At 38.7% G+C, this 14,924-nt stretch overlaps 1 protein-coding gene across 3 annotated transcripts in view; it reads right to left on the bottom strand.

The window, feature by feature from the left end:
* The window catches only part of dcc (DCC netrin 1 receptor), a 209,266-nt gene that overhangs the window by 59,439 nt on the left and 134,903 nt on the right, over positions 1-14,924 (bottom strand). For all 3 annotated transcript variants that reach the window (XM_061293406.1, XM_061293404.1, XM_061293405.1), the window contains exons 13-16: positions 4,721-4,862; positions 3,042-3,152; positions 2,242-2,436; positions 80-175 (exon numbers count right to left, since the gene is read on the bottom strand). In XM_061293406.1, coding sequence (XP_061149390.1) covers positions 80-175; positions 2,242-2,436; positions 3,042-3,152; positions 4,721-4,862 — 544 coding nt within the window. The remainder of the gene's footprint in view (positions 1-79; positions 176-2,241; positions 2,437-3,041; positions 3,153-4,720; positions 4,863-14,924) is intronic.

Raw genomic sequence — 14,924 nt, 5'->3', positions numbered from 1 at the left:
TCAGTATTATAGGTCCAGTATTAACGGTTAAACTACATTGATTCATATTGCACAGTCGGTGTGATGAGAAATATCCTACCTGTCAGGGATCGAGTGACAGCACTCTCATACAGAGGAACTCCTTCGCCAGCATTATTGAAGGCCTTCAGGGAAATCACATAGTGTGAGCTTGGCTCTGTCAGACAGAAATAGGGGTAGAGAGCCTTTAGATGACATTCGGCTCATTATGCACTCATGGATGAAACATTTAAAGTCATTTGCTTTGTTTTCTTTTGTCCTCAGCAGCAATAATCTGGACATTTTGATGGATAAATAATTGGAAAGTTATTAAGACAACTATAATGAAAACCAGCAAATTACTGATGGCTAAAACTGAGAAGTTGAGTATGTTATGGAGGTTTTTAGTATGTGGACACATTTCTCACACACTTTCATCATGAAACAGGGCTTCCTGTTAGTAAGTATGTATGAAAAGTAATGTTCTGTAATTGAAATCAGATATATTTCCTTTTTTTAATGCATTTAATGACTTGCCTAATCACAACCACTTGGATAACGTTGATAACACTTAGAATATTTGTCCAGTCTAAAAGCATTTTATTTATTTGAAACATGACATATTTAAAGGTTTCCTTTTGCTCAGGCCATCTGAGAGATGGCAGCAGAAGGATATTACGATAGGAGCACGTAATTGTCAAGCAGTGCCTTATTATGGAGCCATGCTCATAAAGTGATGATGCTGCATGTTCTCTGTTAAGCGTCCAACACTTGCATCAGTTAAACAAACACCCTCTCTGCTCCCCAAGCACTTCACTGCGTGCATTAATGATCACCATGAATTATAAATGCCATGTACATACTGTATGGAGACTCCATCCACCCTGCGCATGCAATATGACTCTTTCATTACCGTTCCATTAGAGTCCCGAGATGGGAATTTGCATCTGCGTAAACGCATTCACACAATTTGTTAACGTCTTTTTGGCATGCAAATTGCTTGTTGCATGCAAAGGAAGAGATGATTTCCACCTCAAGCAGCTCTCTTATTAAATTCTTCTAAATTATTGATTAGAATGGAATAAGTTATTTCATCATCACAATTAATTTACAACACACTAGGCTGCTATGTCAATATTGGCAATTCTTGGCACAAGCATGTTGATTTATGGGAAGAGTGAAAAAATGTTGATTAAATATTTGCTGTTGATAAGTAGGTGTTGTTGCTGATGCATGTAATCATTAAATAAAGCAATTACTTGTGTGTTTATACAACAAAAGAAATTGAGAGAAGGATTAGGAATGCAAAGACAAAAGAAAACACCCAACCATCTCAGAGAGTCTCTTTGTTGTTTCTTTTATAGATGCCTTGCATCACAATGCACATACTAATTGCTATGACAAACAAACACACGCACAAGGATATACGCCGATGCATGACGTCACTGAGAACTCCAAAGAAAAAGAAAAACAAGCTCATCAAAGTGAGATGTCCCAAAAGGTTAAGCCTTATGCAACCTTGCAGGCAAATACCGTCAAAGATTCTACTGCAAGCTAATATTTCTATGTTGAAATAATATATGTATGATAATGATGTTGAAATTGTAAAATAATATATTAAATCTAGAAATCTTTTAACTATGCACTCAACGATGCATTTTACTGATGTTCTCGGCGGTTTTCATCATGGCATCAAGGGCTTAAGTTAACAAAATCAAGCAAATCCGCAGCAGTTTAATAAATGTTATTCATAGACTGGGCTACTGATATGTTGTGTATTGCTGTCGATTGAAATGAAGAGAAAAAAACATGACGAAAAATAATTTCTGTATCGTAAAAACGGGGAAGATATTGTGAAGACGCTTATAAAAGAAGTGATGTATGTTTAACTTTTAATTCATTGGTTAATTATGGCATACCGATCCAGGGAAACTTAAAAAAATAAAAATAAAGTGGGATAGCACACTGTCATTTAAAACATTAATTTACTACAAATTTCATTTTTTTATTTTAAAATGTTATTTATATTGCCTTGCTCAAGCAACCACCAGCCAGTAAGTAACAGGTTGATCTATTAATATTAGCTCTCACTCTATCAGTCCCTCTCCTATTGGACATCACCACAATGCTGAATGCTGAGCTAAACACTTTAATTGTGCCATTTGCATCTGCACTGCATCACAATTTTAATAGAAGGCTGTATAACCTTTGTTCAGGAGGTGTGTCACTCTCCTCTCTTCTCACCTAAGTTTTCAATGGAGTAATATCTCTGCTTGCTGTCCACTCGAACCGTCTCCGCATAGGGACTTCCCACCCCATAGCCGATGATGTAACCACGGACCAGAATGCTGGGACTGAGGGGAGGAGTCCATGACATGATGATGCTGTTGGGAAGCGGCCTAACATGCAGAGAGCTGGGCTGGTCTGGAACCTGACTCTCTGTAAACAACACAAATAGCAAATTATCACCCCAAAAAGAAGAAATGTTTGGGGTTCTTGTGTGTGTTCTTTGTTTGCCTTTTTTTTTTTTTTCCTAAATTGTGATCGTATGGTCTCGTTATCCTCAGCTAGCTCATTCTGTCAAATTCAATAACAAAAGTTATATTTAGGAATAAATCAAAAATTCTATTTGTAAAGAAGCGCAACAGTCAAATTCTACCCAGAGGCAATTTTGTTTACATGTAGTGAATTTCTCAAGTATAACTCTTTTGGGATCACATTTTTCTCCGACAAAACATCTACACCCTTTCTTCGTACATCATTTATGAAACTCATTAATTATGTAGAATTGGATTGTATTTCTGCTCTCCTTTTCATTCATCCCCCTTCCCTCCCCAAGTAAAACCTCCATCTATTCATGTGTCTTGCCCTTTAAACTGCTTAAATATTTATGAGTATGTTGGGATAGTGGAGGTATTTACATGTTGTTTCACAGATCACTGGACTCACACAAACCCAAATAGTCACACACACACATGCACACACACACGCACACACACACACACACACACACACACACATGTATTGGCGCTGTGATTTCTCACCATCTAAATCATTCTCGGGTGTCTCAGCTGTATACCACTCACTGGGTGGACCTGTTCCATTTGTCGTCATGGCTGCGATCTGGAAACTGTACTGACTGCCCTTATCCAGACCTGGAGAGAAAAAGGAGATTGTACAAAAATAAATTCCTACAAGTCACAGACATTTTATATGTGCATTTCATTTTAAAAAGAGATAACGTAAGTTGTTTTTTTTTCGATCACGAGTTTCTTCTTGAAAGGTTTGTGTCCAAACTTCTCAGCTTGAGCTCTCTACAAACTTTGGCCTTAAAACATCTGACCTCAGATGTCCTTCTGACGAGCTAATTCCTAATCCTTTCCAATTTGGTCACTCTTAAAGAAAACCTGATTGTCTTAAATTCCGCCAGTTCCAGCTGTATTGTGTTTTCAGTGTGACTATCTCTAATCGGTGGATCACGGCCAGTTTCACCAATGTTTTATAGAACGTTCCTCTTCATCTTATCAAAGACTCTTTTTTCACAAAACACACCACATACTTTTCTGCACCCATTCACACACGCTCGGATTTGTTTCTTCACCTCCTTACCACACTAATCGTTTAAAGTTCTCCAACTTTAATATCTCTTCTCTGTGTAGCCTCACTCTTCCTCCTCCAAATCATTTATGCTTATTCACTGTCTTACTTCTGCCAATCTTTATTCACCTTTCTAGTGCATGCCTCCACCTCTCTAGATGATCCTCCACTTTTTCTCTGCTTTGACTGCAGTTTAATCTTAATGGTTGACAAGGAATACTCAAAGATAAACAATCAATGTCCTATCAGTTATAAAAAAAAAAAATGCAGAATTAAATAATTCTTGTTCAATGCACGTTCCTCGCAACGTCCGCTTGCCATTGACTTTTATGTTACTTTTGATGTGATTCATAGTTATATATTCAGTCTGCAATTTGAAGAGATACTCATGTTTTTCTGAAGTGGGAAACACCTTTCCACTGAAAAATAATAACGTTAATCTCAGCTATATCTGTCATTTTCTTTTGTTATTGACTGAGGCAAGGAATGACCTTTGCTACCTATGAATGAGCTGAGCATAAATTGGACATGAATAAAATTTGTGTTAATACAGTAAAGATTTATTCCGATTTTCTTGGTGTGATTATTGGTGACGACCACCAGACATACACAGCCCACCCACATTAACACACCCACACGCAAACGCACGCACACACGCATACACACACACGCACGCACAAACAAACATACTCTGACTCTGGGAAATGACCTAACATCAAGAAGATAACCTCAGTAAAAAAAATAATGAAAAGGAAGATCGGTTTCATTGAAATCCTGCAAATCTACGTACATTGGCAAAATAGCTTGTGGCAGAGTAAAAAATACAGCCACACAAATACTAGCCATACCGTATGTGTAGAGGTATGGTAATTAATTCATACTTCAGATGAGAAAATAAAGAGAAAACAAAAAGGAGTGAAAAGCACAATGTGAACTCAATTCACATTTTAAAAAGCCTGAGGCTGATAAATGTTTTGTATTAAAGAGTTCCTTAGCATTCATTGTTACAGACTCATACGCGAAAACCTATAATGCCGCCAACCTCTTCAAACTCCTCCAATTTCATTAACTTTTCCATTACCTTTCCTTTAATTTGAGAACGCGGACAAGATGGATCGATTCTCACCTGTGAAAAGATACCAAAGGTTGTTTGGTTCAATGGCTTCCTGGTCTCCACGGCGACCAGTCTTCCTGTATTTGATCTTGTAAGCGCTGATGATGCCATTTTGTGCGTTGCGTGGAGGTGGCTGCCATGATACTTTAATGCTCTGAAAATCATATAAAACAACATGAACTGTGACTGGGGAACAATTAAGTGATCAAGAACTGTTGTGTTTCCAAAAATCGGATAACACATCCATCCATTTTCTGAACCGCTTAATCCCCACGGGGGTCGCGGGTGTGCTGGAGCACATCCCAGCCCTCATCAGGCAGTAGGCGGGGGACACCCTGAACCGCTTGCCAGCCAATCGCAAGGCACACAGAGACAAAGAACCTTCCGCACCTAGGGACAATTTGGAGTACTCAATCGGCCCACCAAGCATGTTTTTGGGATGTTGGAGAAATGGATGCCCGGAGAAAACCCACGCAGGCCCGGGGAGAACATGCAAACTCCACACAGGGCGGGCCAGAGGTGGAATCGAACCCACACCCTCCTAACTGTGAGGCGGACATGCTACCCAGTGCGCAACCGAGCCGCCCAAGAAAACACACCCTAGCAAAATAAAATCCATTTCAACTCGTAATTTACTATTCTAATGCACCAGTACAGTATAATTTGCTTTTAAATCAATCCAGTTTGAGGCGGTAGTCATTCTACATGTGTTTATCTTTGTAGTATGTGGATGTTTGTAGAGTTGGATGTTGGGTGAATGCTAATTGCTTTATTTGCATGTTAACAATGCACCTCGACCTACCAGGACAAATACACGCACACGCACGCGCATGCACGCACGCACACACGCACACACACACGCACACACACACACACACACGAATAACAGATGTTTGCCAGGACCCAAGTGTGCAATGCTTTGAGACAGCTGCTATCAGCCATCCCATACGCATTGGCTGACGCACACTAATTAATGAAGACTAATGGATTACAAAATCTATTAGTATTTTTTTCTGAATGGTTAAACTGCAATACTGATTCTTGTGGCACCATTTCTGAAACTATTCATATCGATCAAGAAATGTCTCAAAGTTTGCAAAACAAACCATGCTTAACACTGAATTTGAAATTTTAGTCACATTTTCAGTATCCAGCACTCTTTTTTTGCAACTCACTACTTAGCCTCAATTTCCAAATGATCAACACACTACTTGCAAAATAAGACACGTTGTCTGCAGCTGCCTGGCTACACTTTCAAAAAAGAAACATTTCTGTAGTTACTTTCCACTCAGCCTGAGCAGTAGAAATAAGCCACAAGTAAGCTGTTGATGTGGAGGACAATGGAGTTTCTCCTTGAGTGAAAACTAGAGGAGTGAGAGGAAGAAGACGTGCTGGTGAAGAACCGTTTCATTTGGAAATCTGACACAGGTATTGGAATTTGTGTTAGGACGATTGTAAAAAAAACTATAACACCTGAGCCACACCACCCAGAGTATAGAACATGGATATTAAATTGAGCTAGCCCACATTCACGTCTAAAAATGTACTACAGTGTGAGTGACGTCGATTATTTTCTGTGCTTATGTACTTAGGGGATGCATATGGTCACACAGCAGATGACGTTATCACTTTGACTTTTCACACACTGTGCGATGTCCCGAGTCTTCTCCAAGCCTATTTCCCGTGGAACTTGGCCAAAACACCTCACTTGTGAGATGCCCAAGAAACATCTTAATTAGATCCACCTCATCTGGCTCCTCTTAATGCAGCGGTACAGGCTCCCAGCTGACTGAGCATCTTACTTCATCTGTGTGGATAAAACTAATTTCAGCTGCTTGTATTCGTGATTTTGTCATTTACAGTCATTACCCACAGCGTGTGAGCATAGGTGAAGGCGGCAATTTATATTGCTCACTAATGTGTGAGGTTTGCCTTTGGATTTAGCTCCTTCTTCACCCTGACATACTAATACAGAGTCTGCATCATTGCAAAATCTGCACTGATCCACCTTTCCATTTCAAGTTCCATTTCTGCCTCAGTCATGATTAAATTTCTAAATTCCTACTTGAACACCTCCATTTGGGGAATGATCTCAATCTGATGTTCAAACTGAGTACATGGCCTCCGATTTGAAAGAGCTGATTTTCAAAGATTGCTGTTAAAGATTGGAGCTTGATGAAGCTAACAGAAGCCCATCATCTTCAGGAAGCAGTCGTAACACTGCAGCCACCTGAACGGACCACCTCGATGAGATTGTGCTCGTAGGTTATGAACAGAATCCATGATGGAGTGGCGGAAGATGGCAAACAAGACCAAACTCTGACACTGGTTGCACAAGGGCCCATATGTGTGCACAATGATCCAATAAGTGCAATAGTTTAGAAAGGAGGGTCAAAGATGCGCCTTAAAATGTTGGATCACCACCCTGCTTTGCCAATCCAGAGGCACTGTTCTCAAATTCCTCAGAGTGTTGCAGAGATGTGTCAAACAAGGGAGGTCCAAAACATCATTAGGAACTCTGAACGGGTCTCATTCATGCATAGAGATCTGTCACCAAGCTTTTTAACCACATAAATGATCTGAACCCCGGACTTAAGAGAGCCCACCTCAGGGTCCCCAGACCTCTCACTGGCAAGAATGTCAGTAGCATCCCGAGTCAAGGTCAACAGCAACCAACCTCAATTATAAACAGTGTTGATAATGATGCAATGCAACCCCTCCTGATGGCGGACCAAAATTAATGACATCTGGAAGTTGTTCCCCATGGCCTCACCATTCACACACAAATTTGTTTTAGCAATAGTTGAAGCCATATCCCACTAGGTCAGCACGAATCAGTTGTCCCTGATATTAGGCTTGATAAGCACTCCTTTTTCACCTTGACGTGACTCCTTTTTCACCTCTTCATCATGACTCAAGGATGATCGTCACAACAGGAAAGCGCCACCTTATTGCCACAGCTCCAGTTACTCCAGTTACTCAACAAAGGATGACCCACAAACGCACAGACGGACATCCACAAACGCATACACAATATAGCTACTACATATTGTTTGATTTCAATAGTTGAAAGCATTATTCGTGTTGTTTCCTCATCCAAGGTCTCATAGGTGCTCAATATACAGCTAAAATCGTTCTACAGATGCTGATGGATGATGGAGAGGCAGTAACAGGGTTGGACTCTAAGTCTAAAATTTCTGATGATAAGGACTCAAACTATTGTCCTGGTGGTAGTGGCAGTTGTCCACCTGGAAACTTTAACTCTAGTTTGAAACCTTAACCCTAGTTTGAAACCCTAACCCTAGTTTGAAACCCTAACCCTAGTTTGAAACCCAAACCCTAGTTTTAAACTCTGGTTTTGAACCCTAACCGTAGTTTGAAACCCTAGTTTGAAACCCTAATCCTAGTTTGAAACCCCAACCCAAGTTTTAAACCCTAGTTTGAAAGCCTAGTTTGAAACCCTGACCCTAGTTTGAAACCCTAGTTTGAAATCCTAACCCTTGTTTGAAACGCTTATCCTAGTTTGATACCCTGCACTTAGTTTTAAATCTTAGATAGGTAAAAAATGACCGGGTGAGTTTTTTAATTTAAATTTTTTTAAATATCTTCATGAGGGTTTTCTCCGGGCACTCCGGTTTCCTCCCACATCCCAAAAACATGCTTGGTAGGCCGATTGAACACTCCAAATTGTCCCTAGGTGTGAGTGCGAGTGCAAATGGTTGTTTGTCTCTGTGTGCCCTGCGATTGGCTGGCAACCGGTTCAGGGTGTCCCCCGCCTACTGCCCGATGACGGCTGGGATAGGCTCCAGCACGCCCGCGACCCCAGTGGGGACTAAGCGGTACAGAAAATGGATGGATGGATGGATCTTCATGATAATTTTTTTTATCTTTCCATATTCCAGGTATTCCTTTTTCTTTTTTTTACATAATGGGATTTTAAATTTGAACTCACAGAGCCACATATCTTCAGAGAGCAAGGCCTGCCCAAGGGATTAGCAGTACTGTCTCACCAAAAGATGCATGGGAGCCCTTTATCACAATATAATATAAGAGGTGATGAAGTGTACAAATATGGAAGGTCAGAGAGGAAAGAGAGAAGAGAGAAAGAGAGAGACAGACAGACAGACAGACGGACAGAGAGAGAGAGAGAGAGAGAGAGAGAGAGAGAGAGAGAGAGAGAGAGAGAGAGAGAGAGAGAGAGAGAGAGAGAGAGAGAGAGACACGCACGCACGCAAGCACATACAAAGTATTCAGAAAGTTCACATTTCTCTATGACTGTTCTAGGTAATTGTCGTTTTCAAAGAAGTTCAAAAGTTCAAAATAAAGATATTTCGAACATGAAATCATTGTTGTGTGGTCCTAGATATAATACCTAACACAGAAGTGAATTATGCTACACAATAATCTAATACTTATGGAAGAGTGTAGGGTACAGTCACTTGTGCATCTAAGGGTTGAAGTAAATCTAATTAAAAACACATTTACAATTAATTCTAGTTTATTTTGGTTTCATGTAAATAATGGAATTTCTCATAATTGCTCTTTCGCTCTTGTGATAGAAGCAAAGTGGCCAAATGCTGCACAAAATGCTGCCTCTGCCCAAATCTGTTACTTAAATGTACTGAAAAAAGTTGAAGTTCCAGGGTGAATTGCAGTACAGTTCAATCTACCAATGTTATAGTGACATGGGCCACCGAAGAATTCATTAACATTTAGCGTGCACCTGTTCCCTATGCGTCCCCTCACCCTGCTAATTGATTACAGCAGAACTGATTATGGAGGGGGAGGGGGAGCAGGCGAGATGAGAGGATGCTGTTTGCCAAATAGCTCCATATTGGGTCTTTTCCTCTTCTCGCTCACCTCCCTTCCTCAGGCCTGGCATCACTGTGCGCTTCATTAACTAATTAGTCACTTTGACAGCACACAGTTGGATGTGTGGTCTCCATGGAAACAATACAGAAGTTAAATACATGTTGGAACAACTCCGACAGAGGGACACAGTGGCAAACCATCCATGAAGGAGAATGAACAACCTCTTTATTTAGAGAAGTGAGAAGGTGTCAACTCAATTTTGGACATATTTAGCAATAACAAATAACATTGCACATTGTTTGGATACATTATCTGATTGGATTTAACCAAAAACATTAATTAAAAAAATCGGCCTATGTTAATTGGTATTCAGCCATCACAGTAATAAACAGTACTACTTGTTTATATGTTTTTTTTTGGTGAAAACTACCTTACAGATTTTAAATGAGGTATCGTAGAGAGGTGGTGCATAGTCCAGCGCGAAAGGAACCCATGCAGATTTGAAATTCTTCCACTTATGATCACAATATACACTACCGTTCAAAGGTTTGGGGTCACAAAATTGTTTGGGTGACCCCAAACTTTTGAACGGTAGTGTATATATTTATTTAGATAATTATTTATAGATTATATATATAATCTTCTGTGTAAAAAATCGTATAATATATATGTATATTTATATTCATAGATTATATATAATCTTATACAAATATAAGATATAATTTATAATATTTAATTCATAATAATTTATGATAATAATATTTACACTACCGTTCAAAAGTTTGGGATCACCCAAACAATTTTGTGACCCCAAACTTTTGAACGGTAGTGTAAGTTGACAAATGTTTCGACAAAAATAAATGAAGACTTTTCACCAGTGTAACCTATTTCAACTATATGCAGATGTAAAAAATGTCAGTTTTCAAATAATTCATACATTTGAAGTATTTGTTTTGCCCAATATCACTTTCTAGATAATGTATTAATAAAAGGACATAATTACAATTTGGTTTGGTCTTTGGTTGATGTCAATGCTCTACAGAGTGTCATTATTCATGTTAATATAAATACCCACATTGAACATATTGTAAATAAGACCTTCACTTTTATTCTTAGACTTATACTGTAAATAAGATCTTTCACTTTTATTCTTAGACTTCCTTTATACTTTTTTAAATTTTTGTAATGTTTTGCACTAGATAGGGAGTAGCTCTGAGAATTTCATTGTACAACTAAGTTGTAAAATGACAATAAAGGGCATTCTATTCTATTCTATTCTATTCTATTCTATTCTATTCTATTCTATTCTATTCTATTCTATTCTATTCTATTCCATTCTATTCTATTCTATTCTATTCTATTCTAAAAAGCCATTTTTTTAACAACTCTCACTGGTGCTTATTAAATGATATGTGGTAAGTTTACAATATGATAGGGCTGCTGCCACACTTGCTTAACCAACGTTCCTACTTCTTTATATTTTGTTGGCAGTCATTCGGCTAGCAAGTTGTACAACTGCAATGCAACCGCTGCTCAACCCTACAAGCTGGTTATTGTCACCGGGGATACACATTCATTTATTATAACTGCAGCTATTATTGCTTCTCCGCATTCTTTTATGCCTTCCTATTTTGGCTGCAGCTGCTGCTCATTATTCCTATAGCCTCTTTTTTTTCTTAGTTTCATTTGTACCTCAATTTTCATGAGCATTTATATCAAGATTTGAGCTCCAATGGTAACAAACAGACTTGGAAATTAGTATTGGGACATCCTTGATTGATTCATTCAAACAAACAAATATTTTGAGTTAACATACGGAATGGAGTTATTTCATGAATTTTTTTCTTTTCTCAGTTCAGTTCAAGTGGGGACTGTACTGGCCGGCAGAAGAACTAATGCATCACCCACTGATGAACAGTGAACTGAGTAATGAAACACCTTAATAACAATTTACCGTTTTATTCCATGTATAATGCGCAAAATTTAACTAATTTATTGTCCTAAAATCTGGGGTGCGCATTATACATGGGTACAAAAAAATATACATTATTTTTTTTTTTTAAATCCGGATATCAGAGGCCGCCATTACAGATGCGCTTTCTTCTCTGCTGTTCACTTCAAACACGCTCCATACGAACACAATGCTCTCGTATCAGACGCTTGCTAGATCACCTGCTCGTTAGCTGTCACAATGTACCCTACACAAATCCTTCGCTATTGAGTATGCTAGCGCATGCGCAGTGATACTGACCGGCAGAATAACATCCGGTTGTTCCCAAAGATGATCTTTTTTCTGAAATAATTTTACGTTTACGGACTTAAGTAGGAGTCAAAATTTGGGTGCGTATTATACATGGGTACAGGCTTTTTTCCAGCATCAACATGCCATTTTTAGGGTGCGTATTATACATGGGGGCGCATTATACATGGAAAAAAACGGTACTTTTTTGTTAAAAAGAAATCGAAAAGGTTCCTATTTATAGTCCTCTGATAGAACATACTTGTATAAGTCAGTGTATGTTACTGTGTTTGTCATTGTCCTTGATAAAAAAAATATGTTAATTTTCAGTATATAGTATGTACGCTTATACTTCTTCCGTGTTGACGAGTAACATCGCATATGTGTTAAGTCACATTTTCAGAATGTTGAGAACTCATGTGTACCATTCATCCAGCAACATTCACAACAACGGAAGAAGACGAGAGATTCATGTTTATAAGCTGAAAATACAGTCACTATTTTGAGCTTGTCTCAACTAAAGAGGAAAGTATTGCAGTTTGTTTTACAATCTGGTAGTTACAAAATGTTGTCTGACTTCAAAGACTTCTGATTTGAAGAAACCTTTGAAGACACACCACAAAACATTGAAACCTCTGCAAAGCAGACAGTTGCAGCAAATGCGGGAGGCCCCCCCAGCACTCAAACAACAACAAAACAAAAAGAAAACTACATTTTTAATCTCTAGGATGTTTGGTGCTCAGACAACATGGCTCGAAGATACATGTCTGACAAGAGGTTTGAAAAGCCTGTTATTGAGGTACAACCACTACTACTGTAGTAATAACATGCAATTACAATAGAAGAATAGGCTAACGCTCGTAACCATAAAAACACCTCATTTATATTTTATATTTTTCATGGCCTAAGAACGTTCAGTAGTGTACAAACGTATTGTTGACAAAAACAACACATTTTGAAACAGTTTGAAAAGGCTCAAATCGGACCAGTGTTTGAGGATGGCTAGGAATGCTGTCAGGGACACTTACAGTTGATCTGGAGGTGCAGCTATAAATACATAAGGAGCAAAAAAATTCCCTGGAAATCATTGTGGTGGATTTTGATCATGGACCTCCAGTCGTACCATTATATGATTCAGATTAAACTGAAATTTAATAGGGACAGAAGTGACATCATGCAATCTGTTTAAAAAAAAAAGAAAAAAGATGTCAATCCAGACTCTCTCGATGATCAAGGAAAGAAGAAATCACAAGCCAAATAACAATAGGGTTGTTTTTTTTTGGGGGGGGGGGAGGGTCCAATGGGGCAACGTGAAAAAAAAAACCAACAGTTGGTGATATAATATTAATATAATAAAAGTAATTTCAGTAGGATGTTTTGCTGTTCCATTAGTTACGACTTAAATTGGTTTTAATCTCACAAACAAACAGCAGGAAACCGATTAAACTGCTTCTGCTTGGAAATAAAAGTTGAGTAAGTAAAGTAAACAAAAGTGTTAAATTAATAGTAAAGTGGATGTTTTCACAATTCCATCCAGATCTCCAGCCTAAAAAAGTCCAGACAGAAAAATACCCAGCCTGGATACCGAAGAGAATTCGAAGCAAATACACATACAACAAAAGCAGCCCTTTTGACAGTCATGCTCCACTGAGTAGAGGAATCTTCTGGAAAGAGCAGATTTGGAAATTGATTGCTGAGAAGCTGGTTTGATTGGGCCAACTTTTAAACAGCAGGGGGATTCAAAGTTTGCTAACAACTGACTGGGTCAAACCAATATTGCTGCATTTTTCTTATTTGGACTTGAATTCTGTCTGATGTTGCTTGTTTAGTTGAGCACAACACAGTGGAGGGCACACCACTGATACAGAATGCATATAATGTATTTTCGGCTATGAAAAATTAAATATGGTGTCGAGTTTGTGTTGGTTATAGTCTGGCTTCCTTCGAGAGTGCAAAAACATTCATGTTAAAATTCTGCGATTGTGCGTCACCACCTGTTTTCATAGCACAGGTTTTAGTGAATACACTTTGAATTTGTACTTTACGATTCGCAGTTATGATTGTTGTTTTTGCAATTTCGGTCAAGAATTGATCCTTACTCTTGTACTTTGTTGCACCCGCCGTGATACAAACCCTAGCATTGTATTTACTAAAGGGTGGAGCAAGATACACAGTGATTAGTTAACCAATAAATATTACTATGGGAGTAAAATAGGAAGAACACAAAAAGTGCATTAAGGCCCTGAGTGGCTTGAAAGGCGTCTTATAAATAAAATGTATTATTATTATTATTTTGATTCTTATTATTAAAAAGTGAATACTTTCTCCAAGCACACAAAGCACATGTAGACTGAATGGGAAAAACTCCAGGGCCTCCTCTAAGATATTTCTGAGTGCCGAGAGCTTGTCCACTGATCCTGGATGAAAACAACATGGATCTTCTGAATCAGCGAAGTGACTTCAAAATGGAACCTCCTTTCAAGAACCCTTGAATAGACCTTGCAAGGGGGGCTGATGGGTGTGATCCCATACAGTTCAAACACACCCACCAGTCCAGAGACACTACCCCTGATGCCTGATGACTTGATGTTGCCTCTGGCTTGTCAACCAAGACACAACATCAAGAGCCTTTAGGAACAACAGGCGAAGCTCATTCACCCCCAGATGCTTAGTCTAAAGTCATAAGAAATGTAATCTATTCATCTTCCTCTATTCTCCGCTGGATAAAGTGCCACTTGATAATTCAATATAAGCATAAACTATTCTACATCTACCCGCTACATAGGTAAAATGCATTTGGAAGCTCTTCAGCATTTCATTACTTTTGATGTGTCTGACATTGTTCTGTCAACAGCATAGCAACATCTGCTAAGCCTCCAGACAAACAAATACCAAATTTGGTGCACATCATGTGCATGTACATTATTAAGGCTGGGACAGGTGTGCAAATCCCTTTTTCATTTTGATTCACATTTCAAAAGCTTTTCATATCCACATCGCCCGCATGCATGAGCAGGGATGCTTGTAGCTCAAATATACCGAAGCCAGCTGGGACACTGACTGAAAGAAGAACTGGCCCTGACCATTCTGGAATAAAACAAAAAAAAACATTTAAGGTCTAAATATGATTTATGTATGAAAACACAATAAGAATAATGTGTTTTT

This window comes from Syngnathus typhle, linkage group LG12 (genome assembly GCF_033458585.1).
Source record: "Syngnathus typhle isolate RoL2023-S1 ecotype Sweden linkage group LG12, RoL_Styp_1.0, whole genome shotgun sequence".
In the NCBI taxonomy this organism is placed as follows: Eukaryota; Metazoa; Chordata; class Actinopteri; order Syngnathiformes; family Syngnathidae; genus Syngnathus; species Syngnathus typhle.
Note: the sequence above shows the minus strand (reverse complement) of the source record. Positions and strands in the feature narration are given on the sequence as shown.